General features: G+C 36.4%; 1 protein-coding gene and 1 pseudogene across 2 annotated transcripts in view; both read left to right on the top strand.

The window, feature by feature from the left end:
- Positions 1–23,019, top strand: part of RBL2 (RB transcriptional corepressor like 2) — a 51,268-nt gene that overhangs the window by 20,526 nt on the left and 7,723 nt on the right. For both annotated transcript variants that reach the window (XM_077898416.1, XM_077898417.1), the window contains 13 exons: positions 2,069–2,235; positions 5,758–5,864; positions 6,760–6,863; positions 8,694–8,831; positions 10,547–10,711; positions 11,237–11,348; positions 14,353–14,622; positions 14,815–15,095; positions 15,187–15,363; positions 18,879–18,950; positions 19,626–19,731; positions 20,315–20,520; positions 21,137–21,301. In XM_077898416.1, coding sequence (XP_077754542.1) covers positions 2,069–2,235; positions 5,758–5,864; positions 6,760–6,863; positions 8,694–8,831; positions 10,547–10,711; positions 11,237–11,348; positions 14,353–14,622; positions 14,815–15,095; positions 15,187–15,363; positions 18,879–18,950; positions 19,626–19,731; positions 20,315–20,520; positions 21,137–21,301 — 2,070 coding nt within the window. The remainder of the gene's footprint in view (positions 1–2,068; positions 2,236–5,757; positions 5,865–6,759; positions 6,864–8,693; positions 8,832–10,546; positions 10,712–11,236; positions 11,349–14,352; positions 14,623–14,814; positions 15,096–15,186; positions 15,364–18,878; positions 18,951–19,625; positions 19,732–20,314; positions 20,521–21,136; positions 21,302–23,019) is intronic.
- Positions 2,242–5,751, top strand: LOC144314383 (hsc70-interacting protein pseudogene; annotated as a pseudogene).

Raw genomic sequence — 23,019 nt, 5'->3', positions numbered from 1 at the left:
ATAAGTGGGTGGGTAGAAAGAATTGTTTGCCTGACAATAAATAGATAAATAGATACAAAGATAGGGGGAAAAAAAGAATTGTTTGTTATGCATCAACTGGTATTAGAATATAAGCTTCATGAGGGCTGTGACCAGTGCTGTCTTCAGCACCTGGCACATAGTAGGCAGTCCATGAATATTTACAATTGACATTTATTCAGGGAGAAGAGTGAATCTGGGGGAAAAAAACCCAGAGTATGCATTACATGGTATGTTAGTTTGAGATGCCTTTTTAGGTATGCTAGCAAGTTGAGTAGGCAGTTTAGATATACAAGATTGGAATTCACAGCAGAGGTTAGGGCTGTGTGTGTATCATCTGGAGACATCAGGATATAGATGGCTTTTAAAGCCATGGAATGAAGAGAGGCTACCTGGCAGTATAAACTGATATAGAATAAAAGAAGTCTGAGGATAGAGCTCTGGGACACTCCAAAATTTAGAAGTCTTTACTTGGAGAAGGAATGTCCTAATATTTAAAAATAACAGTATGCCTGAGTCAAAGAAAGACTCTTCTTGATCAAAATGCACAGGAAGCCATAAGTTAAGAACTAAACAGTACTACCAAGAAGCTGCGTGCTGACTTTGAGGACTGTGGACAGCTTTCTGTAGTGTAGTAGTAGTAGTGCTACTTGTTCCCTTTGCAGAGGCAATGTTACCTGTGGACGGTGAGAGACACTGCTGGCTGCTGTTGGTTTTCCTGTACGTATGCAAGGTGTTTTTCCCTCCCAGCAGAGCACTGGGTCAAATCCAGGGAAGAAGGTGGCTCCAGGGAAAGCTGTGTGTAGAGCAAGGAGCAGACTTCTGAATGTAGTTAGCCTATCCAGATCATATTACTGACCTAAAAAAATTACAGAATTAACTTCTTTGAAACCAAATGGAAGTCTTGGCTCTATCCTGTTTAAGTCACAGAGGAAGCATAGATTTATATCTGTAGGGCAGTTTTTGGTGCCTGTTTGTATCGCATTAAACTTGAGTGGTTTGTTTTGCTGGGTGAAAATTTTGCTAGGTGTTTTCACTGCCATCTCTAGCATATAATATGCTGACTACCTAGGAAAACATAGTTTATCCTGAATACTGAAAAACAGTCTTATGCTGCCTTAACCTTTCAGAGTTTATTAGAAAAAACAGAAAAGATGTTTCACTGGCATATCCATTCATGCTTAAAATCTCAGACATTAAGTCATATACTTTTCATATTTATATTTAAGAATGTTGACTTAAATATATTTTCCTGAAGGTCTACTTTAGTAGGGGAAGATGGAGAGATTTCTGTAACTAAAGGTAAAGGAGGGGTAGGAAGGCTGAAGAAGGCTGTTCTGTGTCAGGCTGTTTTTTTGTCCAGGAGTGTTGTTTTGTACCACCTCTCTGAGGCAGATTTGATTATTTAGATGGGCTTTTGTTAAATCATGGAATCCATTTGGACAAGGTTTAACTCACAGCTTTCTTTTGTGAATCTGTGAGTAGTTAGAAAAAAAGCAGTAGATGGGAACTGTAAAATTCTGTTTCTCTGGGATATTCTTAACAGTTTATTGCTTATTTGTGCCTTTGGGCTTTGGCTTGAAGTAGGGATACTAGGGAATTATGCCTTATCTTAAGGGTTTGACTTTTTTTTTTTTTAAAGATTTTATTAGTGAGTGAGTGAGAGGGGGAGAGAGAGAGAGAGCACAAGCAGGAGGAGAGGGAGAAGCAGATTCTCTGCTGAGCAGGGAGCCCAACACAGGGCTTGATCCCAGGATTATGAGCTGAGCCAAAGTCAGACTTAACCAACTGAGCCACCCAGGAACTTCTTAAAGGTTTAACTTTTAAGAGACAAACTTCCTAGCTGGCTAAAATACTAATTGTCCTTTCAAACATCTTCACATGGAGGATGGTGGCTCCTAGTGGTATTGTTATGTTTAAATTACAAGAATGGTGATATTTGAATCATTAAAATTTATTGATAAAGTCTGGTTGGTTTTAAATTCTTGTTTGTGAAGTAATTGAAAGTCATTCTGACCTAAAATATTGTTTCTCCCCATCCCCCATTTAGTCTAAAGCACTTAGAATCTCCACACCACTTACTGGTGTGAGGTACATGAAGGATAACAGCCCTTGTGTGACTCCAGTGTCTACAGCAACACACAGCTTAAGCCGTCTTCACACCATGCTAACAGGCCTCAGGAATGCACCAAGTGAGAAACTGGAACAGATACTAAGGTTAGTTTGAGCTCTTGCCATCTAAGATTTGATTGTTGACCATTTTCTATTTTAATTTTTTAACTTTTAGTGCCTTAATTCACTCACTGTTTATCATATACCAGTTGCATGCTTAGACCTGTTGTTAGTCTGTGGAAGACCTAGTAATATGGGATGTATGAATAGAAGGTGATCATTTTTCCTCAATATCTTAGTCTGTTCCAGCTGTTATCACAGAAGACCATAGATGGGGTGACTTATAAACAACAGTAATTAATTTCTCTCAGTTCTACAGGCTGCAAGTGTAGTATCAGGGTGCCAAGATGCAGTATCTGGTGAGAACTGCTTCCTGGTCTTTTTGCTGTCTTCACATGGTGTGAGGAGGCAAGGGAGGGCACTAATCCCATTCGTGAGGGCTCCACTTTCATCAGCTAATCACCTCCCATGCACCATAACACTTGGGATTAGGTTTCAACATAGGAATTTGGAGGGGGAGCACAAATTTTTAGTCCATAGCACTCAGATTTCTTTTATGTAGTATATGATGAGAGACAGTAACTAACAACACTATCACTGTAGATTAAAGCACCAAATTGTTACCAACTATTCTATCTTAAGATTTCAGGCAAAGCGGGATCAATAAAGATGGGAGTTGTCAAAGGACTCCATAAAGAGGATTGGACCTGAGCAAATTTATGAGGGGTGGGTCAGATTTGAAAAAGTTAAGCAGTTATATTCATAACTGATGTCAAACCACTGTAACTTCTGTAAGCTCTAGAGTTAGCTGCCTTTAGTCCTTTGGTCTGCCTGAGACTATTGGGAAGATCTTTGAGCTTTTAGTGAAAAGCATAATAGACTGAATCTCATGACCTGTACATAGTTTTGCAAATTTATTTGAAAAAACTACCTCCAAGACCCCTCCTAGTTCTAAAACGTATAGAATTTGATGACAGGCCCTATAGGAGGAGCCCATTTTATTTCTGGTGGTAGAGTATAAGAAGGCCCCATATACATACTTTAGTAATTTCTTATTCACAGCTGGACTTACTAAATACCAAGGCTGACTAAAATTTTCCTTTACATTTTCATGAAGTCTACATTACTTATAAACTTGATTGTCATTAGTACCTAGTAGGCTATGTCTGTATGGCCTCTTCTTAAGTCATGTTTCTCAGACCTTGTTTACCTGGAATACAGAAGCATTTTATAAATACATTTTAGAAGACTGACTTAGTCTTCATATCTTACAGATCTCTTTAGAATCTCTAGCCAGGTGTAGCAGCTTCTTTAATCTTAAACACCATTAGTGGCGTTAAATATTATCAGTAAATACTGGCCCTATTTTCTGTTAAAAGGTACCTGTGTGTTAAATAAAAATTAAAATTCTAAATAAAATTCTGCTTGTATATTATACTTAGTAACTAAGTCTAGCAGGATTATTACTGATTTTTATTTTCTTTGTCATTTTCTAAACGTGCTATGCTTTTACAATGAATATGTATATCTGTGATCAAGATAAAAACATAATTACTTCTACACAGTCATACTGAGCTAGCATCAGCACCTGGAACTGGACGGGGCTGCGACCTCTGCTGTGCCTATGGCTTCCCACCACCTCTGGACCATGGACCCTCACAAAGTGAGCGAGCTTCAGGCCTTTGTGAAAATGTGTAAGCAGGATCCGAGCATTCTGCACAGGAAATGTGCTTCCTGAAGGAGTAGGTGGAGAGCATGGAGGATAAAATATTACCTGCTACTCATAAAACTAAATCAGAAGATATCAAGAAAGAAAAAAACAGATAGTAAGAAGTGCAGAGGAAAACATAAAGACAGACAAACCATCAAGTGAGGAAGGTGGTCTAGAAATTGACAGTAAAGGTGTGATTGAACCAGTTATTGACACCCCTCCAGAAATGAGGCGTCATGATGTAGAGGTGACCAGGGGAAATGATGGATCTGGCAAATGATAAAAAAGTGGCTGCCATTGATGCTCTAAATGATGTGAACTGCAGAAAGCCATTGACTTGTTCATAGATGCCATCAAGCTGAATCCTTGCTTGGCCATTCTGTATGCCAAGAGAGCATGTCTTCATCAAGTTACAGAAGCCAAATGCTGCCATCCAAGACTGACAGAGCTATTGAAATAAATCCTGATTCAGCTCAGCCTTACAAGTGGTGAGGGAAAGCACACAGACTTCTGGGCCACTGGGAAGAAGTAGCACATGATCTTGCCCTTGCTTATAAACTGGATTATGATGAAGATGCTAGCTCCTGCTGAAAGAAGTTCCACCGAGGGCACAGAAAATTGCCAAACATCAGAGAAAGTGTGAGCAAAAAGTGAAGAATGAGAAATCAAAGAAAGAATAGAAATGGTTAAGAAGGTTAGGGAAGAACATGAGGCAGCCCAGAGGGCGAAAGAAGCCAGATGATGATCAGGAACCAAAATTGGATCTTTTCTAGGTAGCTTTCCTGTGGGAATGCCTGGATTGGAAGGGATGCTTGGGCTCAATGAAATTCTTAGTGACCCAAAGGTTCTTGCTGCCATGCAGGATCCAGAAGTTACGGTGGCCTTCTAAGATGTGGCCCATAACCCAGCAAATGTATCAAATATCAGAGTGACTCAAAGATTATGAATCTTATCAGTAAATTGTCAATCAAATTTGGAGGTCAAGCATAATGCTTTTCAGACACACAAAACCCTTGCTGAAGGAAAAGCAACTTAGATTATCTAATGGATGTCACAGTAATACACACCAGTGTACCTCTGACCTTCTCATGGAGAGAAACCTGGGGTGCTATGAAGAGAATGCCTACCCCCTCGGCCCCATGTGTAACCCATACCTTTTGTAGTGGTTTGCCATTGGGTATTCATTCACATAATGTTTTCCTACCAGGAATTCCTACTAGGAATTTTAAACCTTAAAAATATTTAAAATCAAGTTAAAAGTGTATGTTAATCCTTGAAGGAAAAAAACAAAAAAATGTTACAAAGGCCCACATGATGATAATTTGTATAATGCTTCTTAATTGAACTTACATTGCCTTTCTAGTTAAAAAAACAAACAAACAAACAAACAAACAAAAAACAATGAAATAAACCTCGTTTTGGAGGAAAAGATGTAGAGTGCCAGTAATGGTTTATAGGAGTCTGTAATATAGTTTATATACCTCATTCTGTTTTCTTCCAGGAGTTCCTAATGGAGGTTGTAGTGCCCTCTGAGGAAACAGCTGAAGGCAATTTTGTTTACCAGTGATTGCAGATGGGTAGGGTAGGTGGGGGCCAGTCAAGAATGCTAACCTTAACTGTAGTAAAGGTACAGCTCTGCACAAGAAATATTTTTTTCGCTTAAAATGGTTATACCAACACTTTTGATAAGCAAGTATGGAATCTCCTAGAATAATTTGGGAAGTGTGTAGTTTTTGTTCAAAGTATTTTATATTTACAGGTTAGTAAAATTACAGAGTTGTAAATAGTTTATTACTTTGTGATGGGGCAGGACCTTTTGGTTGGATAATTTCTTATTCTTTTCTTTTTTTCCTTAGGACATGTTCTAGAGATCCAACACAGGCCATTGCCAACAGATTGAAAGAAATGTATGAAATATATTCTCAGCATTGCCAGCCAGATGAGGATTTCAGTAATTCTAAAGGTAAGACTTAATACTGTCCATCTTGTTCTCATTTTAACTTAACTACGAGCTTACCTACATAGTCTTCTTGGTAAGTGAATCAGAAATGTGAAGAAAAGATTTGGACTTTAGATTGAGGGGTAGAATATAGATGTCCAATTTTTCTGTCAACCAAGTGGTTTCTGGGCTCTTCTCTGTAAGAGAAACTTTAGACTGATGTCTGATTACTTTGTTTGCAAAATCTTTAATTTCATTTGTAGACTGGACATTATTAAATTTAGAAGTATAATGATTCTTGAAAATACTAAGTTCAGAAGATATTAGCTGTTTCATGCCCACACCTGTTCCAGAAGTTTTCTGTTGTCATGAATTAGAATCAAGTATGAGTGGAATAGTAAACCAGTTATATATACCTTCTAGCACAGAGCTGCTCAGTTCAAACTTAAAAAAAAAAAAAAAAGTGTCTCTTAATGGAATGCTGTGACAGTTTTTAAGTGCAAATTTCATTTCACTGTTTTATTTATTTTTATTTTTATTTTTTTTATTCATTTATGATAGTTACAGAGAGAGAGAGAGACAGAGACACAGGCAGAGGTAGAAGCAGGCTCCATGCACCGGGAGCCCGATGTGGGATTCGATCCCGGGTCTCCAGGATCGCGCCCTGGGCCAAAGGCAGGCGCTAAACCGCTGCGCCACCCAGGGATCCCCATTTCACTGTTTTAGAAAAATGTAACCTTGGTTACCATGAAGAAAATTGAGAAATCTTAGGAATGATTGGAACAGCAGCTATAGGAAGTGCATATTTATGAAGTAATTGGTTGGTTTTTAAATTTTATTTTGTGGGCAGGGGTTGGGATAGACTCTCACTTTCTACAATATGTTCTTTGTATGTGACTTTTGTCTTTTATTTATGCAGAAATTGCCAGCAAACATTTTCGTTTTGCAGAAATGCTTTACTATAAAGTATTAGAATCTGTTATTGAACAGGAACAGAAAAGACTGGGAGACATGGATTTATCTGTGAGTAAATCACCAGCGTATTGGTCAACATGATAAGATATGGTTTCCTTACGGCCCTACCTACACACAACCGCAGCTAAACTAAACAAAAATAAAACTGTGGCTTTGAAAGACTAAGACTGGCAGCTGGAGAAACTCATGTCTTGAGTGTACTTGCCTCTGGTCCCCCACTAATGTTTCTTGGTGCGGCAGGCTGTATCCTAGAATTCACAGCTTCTCTGGCAGTAAGACTCTGTAGTCAAAGATTGAAACATTCAGATTGAACAAAAATTGAGTTTTTAGAATACATGAACTTATTAACAGGCACCCTCCCCCTAAGAAGCCTTGTATATCCAGGATAAGTTGAGTATTGATTAGATAGGACTTTAACATAAATATTCAGCCATTGCTCTTTGACTAAAGTAATTATTTTTTCTAGATTTTACTAGTCAAGAAATATAAATTGATTTTGAAATATGTAGTATTTACTTTTAATGACATCAATAGAAATGATTTTTGAAAATTTTTTAAAAATAATATTTTAGAGAAAATTATAAAACTAATAGTTCTAATTTTATGTAGCAATTTACATTTCTTTTTTATACATAAAATTATGGCTGTGGGAATTTAAAAGGCTGTTAAGACAAATTTTTAAATTTTGAAACACACATAAAACATAGCTGCAGTTTAGGGGCTCATAATAAGTATATACCTGTATATACCCACCTAAGAAACTTATTAAAACAATTTTTTTTATTGTAGGAAAATATACATAACATAAAATTTACCATTTTCTGCATTTTTAAGTGAACAATTTAGTGGCATTAAGTACATTCACGGTGTTGTGCAACCCTTACCAATTTTTCATCATCCCAAACTGAAAGTCTATACCCAATAAGCAATGACTCCCCATTCTCACCTCCCTCCAGCCCCTAGTAATCCCTACTTTACTTTGTCTCCACAAATTTACCTATTCTAGATATAATCATACAATATTTGTGCTTTTGTGTCTCAGTCACTTGGCACAATGTTTTCAGGGTTCATTCATATTTTAGCATAGGTCAGAATTTCATTCCTTTTTAATACTGAATAGTATTCAGAATATTATTCATAATCAACAATATATGATTGTCTTTTTTTGGTCAAGTTGTTCTTGATGTCAAGAGTTGGTCAAGAGTTCTTTATGTATTCTGGATATTAATCCCTTATATACAGTTTGTAGATATTTTCTCCCATTCTGTGAGTTCTCTACTTCATTGATAGTGTCCTTTGATAGAAGTTTTTAATTTTGATGAAGCCACATTTACCTATTTTTTTTCTGTTGCCTATGTTTTTGGTGTTTAAGTAACTTTTTAATTCAAAAATAGTAAGTGTTTATGTACAGATTTGGAAAATTAGTAAGCAAAAAAAAAAAAAAAAAGAGATGTAAATATGTCTCCTGAGAGAAGTGTGTTCACCTGTGGCCCATTACCATCTAGCCAGGCACCTGCCTTCCAGCTGTCTTTTTCTGATAGTGGCCTCTAACTGTAAATACTGTTTTGTAGCCTTTTTCCACATTGTTATTCCCCTAAACAGGATGTATGTATATTTTTGTTAGGGATATAATTTTTGTATCAACTGTATTATACAATAGGTAAGATTTTTGAAAGTTCTTCTACATTCTTTTATATTTGCTAAAACATGGGCTTATTTATTAAGCTAAGAAAAGTTCTGTAAGAAAGTAAGCACATACTTCTCCCTAACTCGGAAAATAAGACTTCCTTTGATATTTTTATTTAACTTGACTGTGTAGGAAATGTCTTTATAAGAGCAGGCTAATGTTTCTAAATGTTAATAACTTTTGTTTTATAGGGCATTCTGGAACAAGATGCATTCCATAGATCACTTTTAGCCTGCTGCCTTGAGGTCGTCACTTTTTCTTATAAGCCTCCTGGGAATTTTCCATTTATTACTGAAATATTTGATGTGCCACTTTATCATTTTTATAAGGTATTTTTAAAATCTAATACTGATGAGGAAATTGGAAATGTGATCAACTTCCTGTCGTTAGCCAGTTAATTCATTTTGCTACCTAAGTACATCTCTTCTCTTCTTAATTATATGATTAGTAATTTCTACTCTGGGAAGGAGAAATAGAAGAGTCTTAAGAACTATTTAAATTCTTCTAAGACAGTATAAAGACCTATTTTGGGTAAAAGCTTCATTTGCTTCTTCCTTTTATCTGCCATGGGCTTTTAGGATACTTTCATTGTATTAGCTGAGAAGCCTTTCAAAAAAGGTAGCAAACAAATCAGTAGCTATTCTTATATAGTAATCTTTTTAAATTTTTTATTTTAATTAAGTAGGCTCCACACCCAGTGTGGAGCCCAACACCAGGCTTGACCTCACAACCCTGAGATCAAGACCTGAGCTTAAATCAAGAGTCAAATGCTTAACTGACTGAACCACCTAGGACCCCCAACCTTTTTTTATTTTGTAGAAATAACATTGAAAGTGTCCTTTGGAAGAAAAGTTCTCTTTAACATATTATATAGAGGCGTAAAGTGATGGCATTGATTTGATAGCTATTTCTGTCCTGATATCGATTTAGTGTATGGGTTTATCTTAATTCTAATAGAGCAAAGTCAGTTTTTTTAGTGGCATAGATTGAATGTTTAGAGTTTTTATTCTATTTGTTGTGGGGTTTTTTTTGTTTTTTTTTTCAGTAATCTTTGCACCCAACGTGAGTCTTAAACTCATGATCCTGAGATTAAGAGTCAGATGCTTTACCAACTGAGCTAGAGTCTTTAAATGTGAAATTTTGGGCAGCCCAGGTGGCTCAGCGGTTTATTACCACTGCCCAGGGTGTGATCCTGGAGACCTGGGATCGAGACCCACATCAGGCTCCCTGAGTGGAGCCTGCTTCTCCCTCTGCCTATGTCTCTGCCTCTCTCTCTCTGTGTCTCTCATGAATAAATAAATAAAATCTATAAAAATAAAAATTAAAAAAAAAATTTAAAGAGTAATATTTCTCAGGGACACCTGGGTGGCTCAGTAGTTGAGTATCTGCCTTTGGCTCAGGGTATGATCCTGGGTCCAGGGATCATGTCCCACGTCACGCTCCCTGCGAGGAATCTACTTCTCCCTCTGCCTATGTCTCTGGCTCGCTCTCTGTGTCTCATGAATAAATAAATTGTTTTGAAAATAAAAAAAAAAGGTAATATTTTTCAACTTTAATAGAAGAGGCTCTTTTTTCTTTGAAAACAATTTAAAATATGCCATTATATAAAAGATTTTCTGTAATTCCTACATGCATTTTAAATAATAATAATTTATAAAGACAGTGAAAGGAAGACCACCTGTTCAAAATAGTGCTGTTATTTATATTTTTAATTTTTAAAAATTATTTATTTATTTATTTATGACAGTCACACAGAGAGAGAGAGAGAGAGAGAGGCAGAGACACAGGCAGAGGGAGAAGCAGGCTCCATGCACCGGGAGCCCAACATGGGATTCGATCCCGGGTCTCCAGGATCGCGCCCTGAGCCAAAGGCAGGCGCCAAACTGCTGCGCCACCCAGGGATCTCTATTTTTAATTTTTGATGAATTATCTGTTGTATCTATAAATATGTAAAAAATGCAATTTACCCATTTTTGCTTCACACTTAATAAATGCATTTTTAGTGACAAAAATAATTATTAAACCAGGGCATTTTTTATTTCAGGTGATAGAAGTATTCATTAGAGCAGAAGATGGTCTTTGTAGAGAAGTGGTAAAACACCTTAATCAGATTGAAGAACAGATCTTGGATCATTTGGCATGGAAACCAGAGTCTCCACTCTGGGACAGAATTAGAGACAATGAAAACAGAGTTCCTACTTGTGAAGAGGTTTGTGAAAATACCTTAACATCTTTCTGTAACAAAAGTACAACAGGATCTAATCTGTTTATATTCTTGTTTCACGGAGAGCAGTTAAACTTAGTATCTCCCTTATGGGAAGTGAGAGGGTGGCCATTGGGTTTAATATGGTATAGTCACCCCTGTATCTAAGAAGAAACCCCTAACTCTAGGAGTCAGAAATAATGTGTGATTGCTTCAAGGTTTCAGTGCCAGAGTAAGAATTCAGCATTCTCTCTTAATTTTCTAGTCAAGTCTCTGTACTTTAGAATGGCTGGTATTCTAATTATCTAAATCAGTAATGAAGGCTGAATCATATTTAGAATTCACCTATTAGCTTTGAATTTTTTTAAGCTTGCCAGACCTTTTCAACTTCAGTATGAAACAGGAAAAGACACTGATTTTATTTACATTAAAGAATTGGTGAGCCAAGTTTCCTTTTGCCTTAGATTGTGACTGTATTTCTAAAGAAAATACCTTTTTGAATAATGATACTCTGTATATCATTCTTTATAGGTTATGCCACCCCAGAACCTGGAAAGAGCAGATGATATTTGTATTGCTGGATCTCCTTTGACTCCCAGAAGGGTGAGTGAAGTTCGTGCGGATACTGGAGGACTTGGAAGAAGTAAGTTTAAAATATTAGGAGGGGGGCACCCAGGTGGCCTAGTTGGTTGGGTGTCTGCCTTCAACTTGTGTCATGATCCTCAATGGGATTGAGTTCTGCATTGGGCTCCCTGCTCTGTAAGGAGCCTGCTTCTCCCTCTTCCTCTGCCTCTCTGTCATGAATAAATAAATAAAATCTTAAAAAAAAAAAAATACTAAGGGGAGTATTTGGGAGCCTAATATCTGAGAATTGAAATTCTATCTGAAACTAGAAGTGAAATTAATAGGGTTTAAATAAAAGAAATATTTTGTGCATTATTAACTGGAACCCTCCCCTAGAAAGCCTTGTATAGCCAGAATAAGTTGAGTATTATAGTACCACATGGATCACTTAAAAGTAGTGCTTTTGAAATATATTTAAGAACACAGGAAGATACATGTAATAACAAGTGACTTTAAAAAGAGAATACTATATATTAATATAACTATATATTAATACTATGTATTAATATATAATACTATAATTAATATTAAATAAAGAGAATACTATATAATTAATTATAATTAATATATTAATAATATATACTAATATTAATGTATCTTAAGTGTGTGTTTATTATATATAAGCATACAGAAAGGCTAAAGAAAACCAAACTGTTAAGAAATATTGGTTAATAGAATTCCAGGTGCTTTCTGTAAATTTTTAAAAATAAATATGTATTTCTTTTAAAATCAGAAGAGGGGTGCCTGGGTGGCTTAGTTGGTTAAGTGTCCAACTCTTGATTTCTGCTCAGGTTGTAATCTTGGGGTCGTGGGATTGAGCCCCATGTTGGGATCCGTGGTTGACACAGAGTCTACTTGAGCTTCTCTCCTCCCCTTCCTACAACTCTCATGTGCTTGCTCTCTTGCTCTCTCTCAAATAAATCTTTTTTAAAAAGTAAAATCAGGAAAAAACAAAAGCTTCTTAAAGATAGAGTTGTATGATGCAACTAGGTATAGACAAGCTGATGAGTTAAAAGTACTGAATGGCCAGAGCATGTTCAGCTTTAACTCTTGTCAGTTGAGCTGTGCTACACTGGTTTATAGGACAGCAGTGCTGGCCCCAGAAATACAGAAAAGAGAAGTTTCACTATTCATCTGGTTCTATTTAGGCAGCTGCTTTTTTTTTTTTTTTTTTTTTTTTAAAGTAATCTCTATGCCCATCATGGGGCTCAAACTCACAACCTGAGATCATGTTCAATAGGCTGAGCCAGTCAAGCACCCCTTCAGGTTGTTCTTGTAACATCTTCCACATGCAAGGTTTAAGTTTACATAGTTAAGACAAAACTGCTTTTAAAAAGCAATTTTGTAAATTCAGAGAGTTCTAAATCCTTACGTGCCATTAGAAGGATATTATTTCTAGATGAACCTTTTAATGTAATTGATAAGCACTGGTTATAGAAAAAAGATCAGATTTAAAATCAAGAATCAGTGCATACTCAATAACTATGGATAATCTATATGAAAATTTCCTCATTTTTTGGAAGAGAAATCATAATGGCTTAACTATTTTTCTGCCTGTTATCCATCTTAGACACAGATCTGACAGCTGGTCTTCCTCAGTCCTGTTTCTATAGAGTTTTTCCTTCCCTAATCTGTGGATTTAGGACCTGACTTTAAACTCATTTTCTTGGGCAGCCACTGTGGCGCAGCGGTTTAGCGCTGCCTGCAGCCTGGGGTGTGATCCTGGAGGCCTGGATTGAGTCCCACGTCGGGCTCCCTCTGCCTATGTCTCTGCCGCACTCTCTCTCTGTGTGTCTCTATGAATAAATAAATAAAATCTTAAAAAAAAAATAAAGATTAAAAAAAATAATAATAAACTCATTTTCTTTGTACTTACCACTTCTCCATTTTCTTGAGGTCTCTTAATGCTTTACAAGATAATGATCCTAATGCATTCTTTCCAATTGTAGGTTTGTTCCAAATACAAATCTAGTAAGTTTATTGGGTTTTGTGCCATTGGAAAATTAAAATGTTAAGCTATAGTCTGTCACGAGTACCCCTATCCTCTTATGACCTCCCTACCTATATTTTTAAATTAAAAACAACAATTGATGTGCAGTTGGAAGGAATGCTGCTTAAAAATTCAGCCACTGATGTGCATATTTAACAACAGACTGTGCTATAATGTTTATAGGGGTTGTTTATGTTTAGGATGACAAAGTAATTTGGGAAATAGTGGTGATGGTTGCACAATATTGTGAATGGAATTAATGCCCTGCATTGTACATACAAAAATAGTTCAAATGGCAAATTACATGTTATATATATATATATATATATATTAAAAAGGTAGCAATATACCAGATTCAAAATTTGGTATACCAAAATTTGAATACCAAATTCAAAGCATTGAATTGTACAATTTAAGTGAAATTTATGTGAATTATGCATTAATAAAATTGTTTAAAGAATATAATAAACTAAGCTTAATTGAGTCCAAAACACATATATCCATTTTTGCTGAAGAACATTGAGTTTTAGTAATTTTCTATACATGGAAAAAGACAAAGATGCAAATTGATAAAACTGGGGGGGAATGCTCCCAGATGATGTCCTAGTAATATCAAGTCCCCTTGTTTTGAGTAGTGGCTTTACAGTGAAAATCACATTGTACATGAGTGTTAGGTAGAAATTGAATATGGTCAAAAGTATCATAGGAAAATAGAATAATTGTTTAAATTGCCCCTAAGTCATCAGGATTATGTAGTAGTAGAGGGCAGAGTTTGATTTAGCAGGAGCTGGAATAAAGTAGGGAGCATTGTGAAACAAATAGAGAAAAATTCTTGTGTTTAAATTTTGCTCTTAATAGTGTGTGGTTGAATTTTCATTAGTTGAATATACTTATGAATATGATCCCTGTAATTTTTGTCTATGAAGTATTTCAGATACTGATTAGTTTTGAACTTAAGAGCTTGGCTGGAAGTTAGATCTCAGTTTCCTTGAGTTAAACCATTTGTTTGATTTTTTTTTTTTTCTGACCCTAGGCATAACATCTCCAGCCACATTATATGATAGATACAGCTCCCCAACAGCCAGCTCTACCAGAAGGCGGCTATTTGTTGAGAATGATAGCCCTTCTGATGGAGGGACACCTGGGCGCATTCCCCCACAACCCCTCGTCAATGCTGTCCCTGTGCAGAATGTATCTGGGGAGACTGTTTCTGTCACACCAGTTCCTGGACAGACTTTGGTCACTATGGCAACAGCCACTGTCACAGCCAACAATGGACAAACAGTGACCATTCCTGTACAAGGTAAGGAAGGCAGAGTTGAATATTGAGTTCTTTCTCGGTGGCATTTATTGGAAAGTCACCTGAGATTTGGCTGGAATGACAACAGGAGATAAGGGGGCGGGGGGGGGGGGGAGGAGGCTAGGAGGGGAGAAACTGGAAACCCGTGCCTAGAGAACTTTTCATCATCCTCATCTTCTCCCTAACAAACTATAGGTATTGCGAATGAAAATGGAGGGATAACGTTCTTCCCAGTCCAGGTCAATGTTGGAGGGCAGGCACAAGCCGTGACTGGCTCCATCCAGCCCCTCAGTGCTCAGGCCCTGGCTGGAAGTTTGAGCTCTCAACAGGTGACAGGAACAACCTTGCAAGTCCCTGGTCAGGTGGCCATTCAACAGATTTCCCCAGGTGGACATCAGCAGAAACAAGGCCCACCTTTAACTGGCAGCAGTATTAGACCCAGGAAGACCAGCTCTTTATCACTCTTCTTTAGAAAGGTAATTTTTCATGTACCCTTATCAGGGTATAAGCTTGGGAAGTATAAGTGTTAGGTAAACAAACTTTGAAATGTTTTTGTTTATCTACCAGGTTTACCACTTGGCAGGTGTCCGCCTTCGGGATCTTTGTGCTAAACTGGATATTTCAGATGAACTGAGGAAAAAAATCTGGACCTGTTTTGAATTCTCCATAATTCAGTGTCCTGAACTTATGATGGACAGACACCTGGACCAGCTGTTGATGTGTGCCATTTATGTGATGGCAAAGGTGAGTACCATTTGGAATATAAAAGGAAAAAGTAAAGATGCTACTTCCTTACTCTCAGAACACTTTTAACAGTTTTGTTGAGCTATAATTCACTCATTCATTCATTCATTCATTCATTCAAATAGTCCCCACACCCAGTGTGGGGCTTGAACTAACAACTCTGAGATGAAGACCTGAGCTGAGATCAAGAGTTGGATGCTTAAGTGACTGAGCCACCCAGGCACCCCTTGGTTCGCTCACTTAAAATGTACAGCTCAGTGGTTTTTAGTACATTTATAGATATGTGCAACCTTCACCACAGTAAATTTTAGAACATAATATTCCATTGTATAAATATATGACATTTTGATTATCTGTTAATTGATGGCCATCCGGGTATTTTCACTTTTTGACTATCATGAATAATGCTATGAACATTTGTGTACAAGTTATGGCATAGACATGTTTTCATTTCTCTTTTCTATATACCTAAAGGTGGTGGATTGCAAGGTCTTATACTGTTTTTAACCATTTGAGGAGCTGCCAGACTGTTTTTCCAAAGTCACTGCAGCATTTTATATTTCTGCTAGCAGTATATGAAGTCTTCATTTCTCCACCTTCTCATTAGCACTTTTTATTATCAGACATTTTTCTAAAATAATTTATTGATGTGAAATTCATATAAATCAACCATTTTTAAATGAACAATTCAGTGGTATTTAGTACATTCCCAATCTTGTACACCCAGCCTTTATCTTGTTCCAAAACATTTCCATCCCTACAGAATAAAACTACTTACTTATTAAATAGGTTCTTTGCATTCCCCCTCCCTCAGATCCTGGCACCCATCATTCTACTTTCTGTCTCTATGAATTTGACTATTCTGGGTGCCTCTAGGAGTCCTACAGTATTTGTCTTTTCGTGACTGGTTTATTTCAGTTAGTATAACATCCTCAAGATCTTTCTGTGTTGTAACATGAGTTATAATTTTCTTCCTTTTTAAGGCTGGGTAATACTCCATAGTGTGGACATATCACATTTTGTTTATCCATTCATCCATTGATGGCCACTTGGGTAGCTTCCACTTTTTAGTTATGGTGAATTGTGCTACTATGAAGATGAGTGTATGAATATCTTGTTGAACTTTTAGTTTCATTCTTTTAGGCATATACCCAAAAGTGGAATTGCTGGGTCATATGGTAATTTTAGGTTTAGTTTTTTGAGAAACTTGCCATGTTTTTGACAGCAGCTGCACCATTTTACATTCCCACTAGCAGTGCATTAGAGTTCTAATTTTTCTACATCCTTGTCAGCTTTTCAATTTTTTATTATAGTCATCTCAGTATTGATTGATACATTATGGGTTGTTTTTTTTTTAAGATTTTATTTATTCATGAGAGAGAGAGAGAGAGAGGCAGACAGGAGGCAGAGGGAGAAGCAGGCTCCATGCAGGGAGCCTGATGTGGGACTCGATCCTGAGTCTCCAGGATCAGCCCTGGACTGAAGGTGGCGCTAAACCACTGAGCCACTGGGCTGCCCCCATTATGGTGGTTTTGATGTTTATTTTCCTAATGATTCATGATGTTGAATGTCTTTTATTGTGCTTATTGACTATTATTTGGGTTTTTTATTCTGGCCATCAGGAAATCATTTGTCTGCTGGTCATTTGTATATCTTTGGTGAAATACCAGTTTAAATACTTTGTCCATTTTTTATTTGGATTGTTTTGTGCTTTTCTATGGTTGAGCTGTAGTTTATATATTCTGCAGATATTTGTAGATACTTTGGGTGTTTTTCCACTTACTTGATGGTGTTATTTGAACCATATAGTTTTTAATTTTGATTAAGTCAATTTTTCTATTTTTTCTTTGTTGCTTGAACTTTTGGTGTCTAAGAATACATTGTTATGTCCAAGGTCATCGATATTTATGTTTTCTTCCAAGAGTTTTATAGTCTTATCTCTTACATTTAGGTCTTTGATCCATTTTGAGTAATTTCTAATACATGGTAGGAAGTAGGAGTTCAACTTTATTCTTTCACATGGAGCTAATCCAATTGTTTTGTGTAGTGAGAACACTTAAGATCACCTCTCTTAGCAACTTCCAAGTATATAATACAGTGTTGTTAACTGTAGTCACCATGCTAGATAGCAGGTCCCCAGAATGTATTCATCTTATGACTGGAAGTTTGTACTCTTTGACCAACATCTCCCCAGTTTCCCCACCCCAACATACGTACCTTAACTATCTATATCAGCTTCAGATTTATGCTAACATAATTCCAGTGAGATATAGAAGTGTTACTCTTATGTAGCTGTTTCCTTTTCATCTTTTGAGGTGAATTGTGATATCCGTAAGTGTTGCAAATCCAACAATAATTCTGTGACTTTTAAAGGAGCTAAAATATATTTAATGTATAACTTTTGTTTTATTAATTTTATCATTTCTGATTCTCTTTATCAGTTCCTGTGGTTTTAAGTTGTCATCTGGAGTCATTTCCTTAGCCCAATACAGCATTCCTCCTCCTAGGCAGTTTTTGGCAAATATATTACATTACTGTATGTTTTAGGCCCAGTGAAACATTATAAATGTATTGTTTTATACAATGGCTTTTTAAATCAGTTAAGGAGAAATATATGCTGTCTTTACGGTTCCATAATTATCTTTATCAGTGCTTTTTATGTGTATTTGAATTACTGAAGTCACTTGCTTTTAATTTGACGAACTTCTAGTATTTCTTGTAAGATCAGTCTGTTAGCAGCAAATTGTTTATTTTGTATTTATTTCTCTTTCATTTTTGAGATTTTATTTATTTCTCTTTCACTTTTGAAAGATAACTGAACACTGAATTCTTAGTTTACTTTGAGCACTTTGAATATGTTGTTTCACCACCTCTTAGCTTCTGTAGTTTCTGAATAGAAGTTGCCTGTTATTTTATTGGGCTTCTCTTTATGCTTTCAAGATCTTCTCCCTTTCTTGGGCTTTCAGCATTTTTACTGTATGTCTGGGTATGGATCTCTTTGCATTTATCCTATACTTGGAATCCTTAGAGCTTCCTAGTTGTATGGGTTACTATTTTTTAAACAAATTTGGGAAGCTTTCAGCTTTAACATTTTTTCTGCTTCTCTCTGTGTGCTGAATGATGTTCACAGCTCTCTGAAGCTCTGTTAATTTTTCTGCATTTCCTTTTTCTGTGTTCTTCAGGTTCCACAGTCTATCCCAAGATTGCTAATTCTTTTTTTTCTTTGCCAGTCAGATCTATTTTGTCCCTTGGGTGAATTTTTAATTAGTTAAATGTACTTTTTTTGTGCCAGGTCTTTGTTCAGATGCCACTTACTCCCTCTTATTACTGAATTTTAGTAGATTTTCTTGAATAGTTTTTCATTTTTTATACACCCTTAGGACAATTTCCAGAGATTTGAAATGGCTGTTTGTATGATTTTCACCAGTTTTACTGGGAAAGTAGGTTCACAGAGCTCTTCAATATATTTTGCTGGAAGTTACTTTCTCTCTCAGAATACTCTTACTGTTTGCCAGGTCACAAAAGAAGATAAGTCCTTCCAGAATATTATGCGTTGTTACAGGACTCAGCCACAGGCCCGGAGCCAGGTAACTACATTTTCTCTCAGGGCTGAAATAAAGCTTAAAGCCTTTGATAAATATGAAAAATTAACCACAGTTGATTTTGAAGCCTTTCCCCAGGATACAAAATAAGAATCTACTTTAAGGAATTCTTTTCTTTAATATTGTTTAATCATTGAGTGACAGCTTCACATCTTGATTAGTTTAAGTCCTCTTTTCTCCAAAAGGTAAAATATTTGATTCCTTAATTCGGATAATCACATGATAGATGTCAATTTAGGAAGTTGTTTCGTTTCTGTGTCACCTTTCAGGCTGGTTTAGAAAACCAGTACTGTACACTTAACCAAGACAACATTAAGTGAAAATCTAAAATTCATTTTACCTTTAATATTGTTCATTTATCTCAAAGGATAGGTATGCAAGATCTTTGTATTTGATTTAGAATGACCTGATTTTATGGTTGGGTGCTAGTACTGCCCGTTATAACATTATAGGCCATATTTGGAATTTGAGGCCAGCAGGCCCTAGTATAAATCTTGGCTCTGTTATTTAACAGATATATGACCTTGGCTGCATATATTAACCTCCCTGAGGAGGACAACTATTACTACATCGAGTCGTTGTGAGAATTTAGTAACATATGAAGGTCCTGTAGTCTAAGATGTGCTCAATAAATCTGTCCTCTTATCATGGTCTCTAAAGGTATACAGAAGTGTTTTGATAAAAGGGAAAAGGAAAAGAAGAAATTCTGGCAGCAGTGATAGCAGAAGCCATCAGAATTCTCCAACAGAACTAAACAAAGACAGAAGTAAGTGTTGAAGATCTTTATGAACACTTAGAAAACAAAATTAGGAGCTTCTCACTTTTTAGACCTAAAGATTACTAAATGAAATTATGACTATAGAAACTTAAAATATTGGCAAAAAAATTGTTGGAATAATAAATAGAATCCTAAATTTAGTAGCAAAGTTGGTTGTCCTTCATCCCATAGCTTTGAGGCACATTCTGCATAGCATTTTTCTCCAGGGAAATTAGAGAAGGTTTCAGGCAGGAATTTGTTGGTCTGAGTTCCAGGAAAGTTTGGCATACCAACTGAAACCATGCTATGGAAATACCTAATTGCTGACTTGTGTCACTTAATGCAGGGCACGGGTCCTAGAAAATTTGGTGTAATTTATTAGAGAAAACTACTCAGTAAACTCTTGCTACATAGCAGGGGGTAAGGTTAATACTTATTTAGTATCTGTGCTTTGCTCCCCGGGTTGAAGATAGAGTGCCCATTTGCTGCCATTTAAACAAGTACTATTTGCCTTTCTCTTAATGAATTTACTTTTTAAAAACAGTCTGCACTAGCTCTTTCTGTTTAACATCCTTTGTTCTACCCGCTGCAGCCAGCAGAGACTCCAGTCCTGTCATGAGGTCAAGCAGCACCTTGCCAGTCCCACAGCCTAGCAGTGCCCCTCCGACACCTACTCGTCTCACAGGTGCCAACAGTGACATGGAAGAAGAAGAGCGGGGAGACCTCATTCAGTTCTACAACAATATCTACATAAAACAAATTAAAACATTTGCCATGAAGTACTCACAGGCAAACATAGTAAGTTTGACAGGGATTATTGCATACTTTTTTTACTTGTGAGGGAGGAGAAATCACTTACGATGAGCTGCTGTATAGGTGAAGTAGTCTTAGAAATCATCCTTTTGTTAAATAAAACTGAGGAAATCTCTAAGAGATAATACGCCTACCCAACAGAATTTCTTTTTATTGTGAAGCGGTAAACAAGAATAAGATGGTTTTGGATTCCCTAAAAATTACTGTAATACAAGAGAGAGACTGCATGCATTCACATTGTCCAAAACTTACCAGCTATGGTAACCTTTCAAGTTACTTAACTCTCTCTGTCTTGTATCTCTTCATATATAAAAGTGGGAATAGGAACAGTCCCTAGTATATAGGGTTAACTGGGGGGATTAAATGCCATAATGTATTAAAAATGCTTAAAACTGTGACTGCCACAAAGTAAGCACTTGTGTTATTTGTATGGTTTTCTTTAGGTGTAATTGTTGCTGCTAATACTGTTTACTATTCAAAAAAGTTACTGGTTTATTATACCTCTCCACTCTTTCAATAAAAATAACCATTTTCATAAAAACACCTGGTTAGAAATTTCATTACCTTTCTTAGGAATATGGATTTTTTTTTTTTTAAACAGATGGATGCTCCTCCACTCTCTCCCTATCCGTTTGTAAGAACAGGTTCTCCTCGCCGAATACAGCTGTCTCAAAACCATCCTGTCTACATTTCTCCACATAAAAATGAAACAATGCTTTCTCCTCGAGAAAAGATTTTCTATTACTTCAGCAACAGTCCTTCAAAGGTGAGCCTAGTATACATCTTGGCCTTTATTAACTCCCAACCCCAGAATTGGGGTTGTTAGGAAATGCTCCGTACTCACATGAGTGATGGGAACTACCAGGGAAAAGTGAAAAAAATAAGGGTTAGGGGGAGAACTTTATGGCTGGAAACAAAAGAATTTAGATTGATTTATTCATTCCTTTTCTTATTTGTGCATTTACAGTTTAAACTGATTATGGAGTGTTTCTACAGAGATAGGTAGTATCTCTGCCCTTTGGATTCTTTGTCTAAGGGGAGAAATGGACATTTTGTACCGTGTAGTGTGACAGCCCTATTTAGTAGATTTGTGTAGCAGCATCTGCCTCCATCTCTGTTGAGAAGGAAAGCTTGAATCAGGCCTTAATGGTATAAAAGTTAGCAAGATGCTAAGGTGTGGAAGGAAGGGGTATCCAGGAAGCACCAGGAAAGGAAAAAAAACAATGTCCTTGAGGCAATAAGGGTAGATCACTGGGCATCATGTGCTGTGTTTAGGAGTACACTTCAATCCTAAAGCCCATTCATGGTACTTGTATTCATAAAGATGGCTTAGATAGAAACACACACACAAAATGGCCTAGACTATTGCAAGAAAAAAAAAAGTCAGTATCATGAGGAAAGGGAAGATGGGGAAGGTACTGTTCTAGAATGAAGAGGACTAGAGACAGGACACCTAAATGCAGTGCATGATCTTTGATTGGATCCTAAATAGAAGAGGACAGCTATCAACGTTATTTTGGGAACAAGTGGGAAAATTTTATGTGGACTTCAGCGTTAAATTTTATTTTTAAATTTCTGTTAAATTCCTTTGGTATTGATGATAGTACTGGCTTATGTTTCAGAAGTGCATTGTCCCAGTATGAGCAACTTACTTTCAAATGGTTCAACTAAAAAAGAAATTATAGAGAGAAAACAAATGTGATAAAATGTTAATTACTGATAATTGGGTGTTCACTGTACTATTTTTCTAACTTTTCTTTTAAAATAAAAAGTTGGAGAAAACAAGAAAGCAAAACTTAGAAAACAGAAAACCTTTTCCATCTTTCTGTTACAGTAGCATCAGAAGGTGTCACATGCCTTGGAGTAAATTTATCCCTTGTAGAGACCTCAGTTAGCCTTAATAACAAAGACATACTGATATTTCTGAATAGGAAGACCAAATACTTAAGAAACAGTTTCCTCCAACCACCACATAAGTGTGATCTAATTCCAATGATGTGGCTAGTGGGATTGTGAAGGTCGGAAACATAAGTCAACAATAGCCCCCAAATCAACTGGAGGACATGACTGACAATTCCTCTAATATAGGCACAGCTCGGAGATATTGCAGGTTCAGGTCCAGACTACCATAGAAAAGCCAGTCAAATGAAGTTTCTGACTTGCCAGTGCATATAAAAGTTATATTTATACTATACTGTAGTCATTGTATCTTTTTTTAAAAAATGTTCATACCATAATTTAGAAATATGCTATCTGAACTTTCAATGAATCATAATCAATAACAATTATAATAATGAAAAAGTCTGAAATATTGTGGGAATTACCAAAATTTGATACAAAGATCCAAAGTTGCAAATCCTGCTGGAAAATGTCACTGATACACTTGCTTGACACAGGGTTGCCACAAAATACACATTATTTGTGAAGCACAATAAAGCAAAGTATGCCTGTGGTTAGATATTCACCCTATAACCAAATGAATAC

This window comes from Canis aureus, chromosome 5 (assembly GCF_053574225.1).
Source record: "Canis aureus isolate CA01 chromosome 5, VMU_Caureus_v.1.0, whole genome shotgun sequence".
NCBI lineage: Eukaryota > Metazoa > Chordata > Mammalia > Carnivora > Canidae > Canis > Canis aureus.
This window is presented reverse-complemented; position numbering and strand designations above follow the sequence as displayed.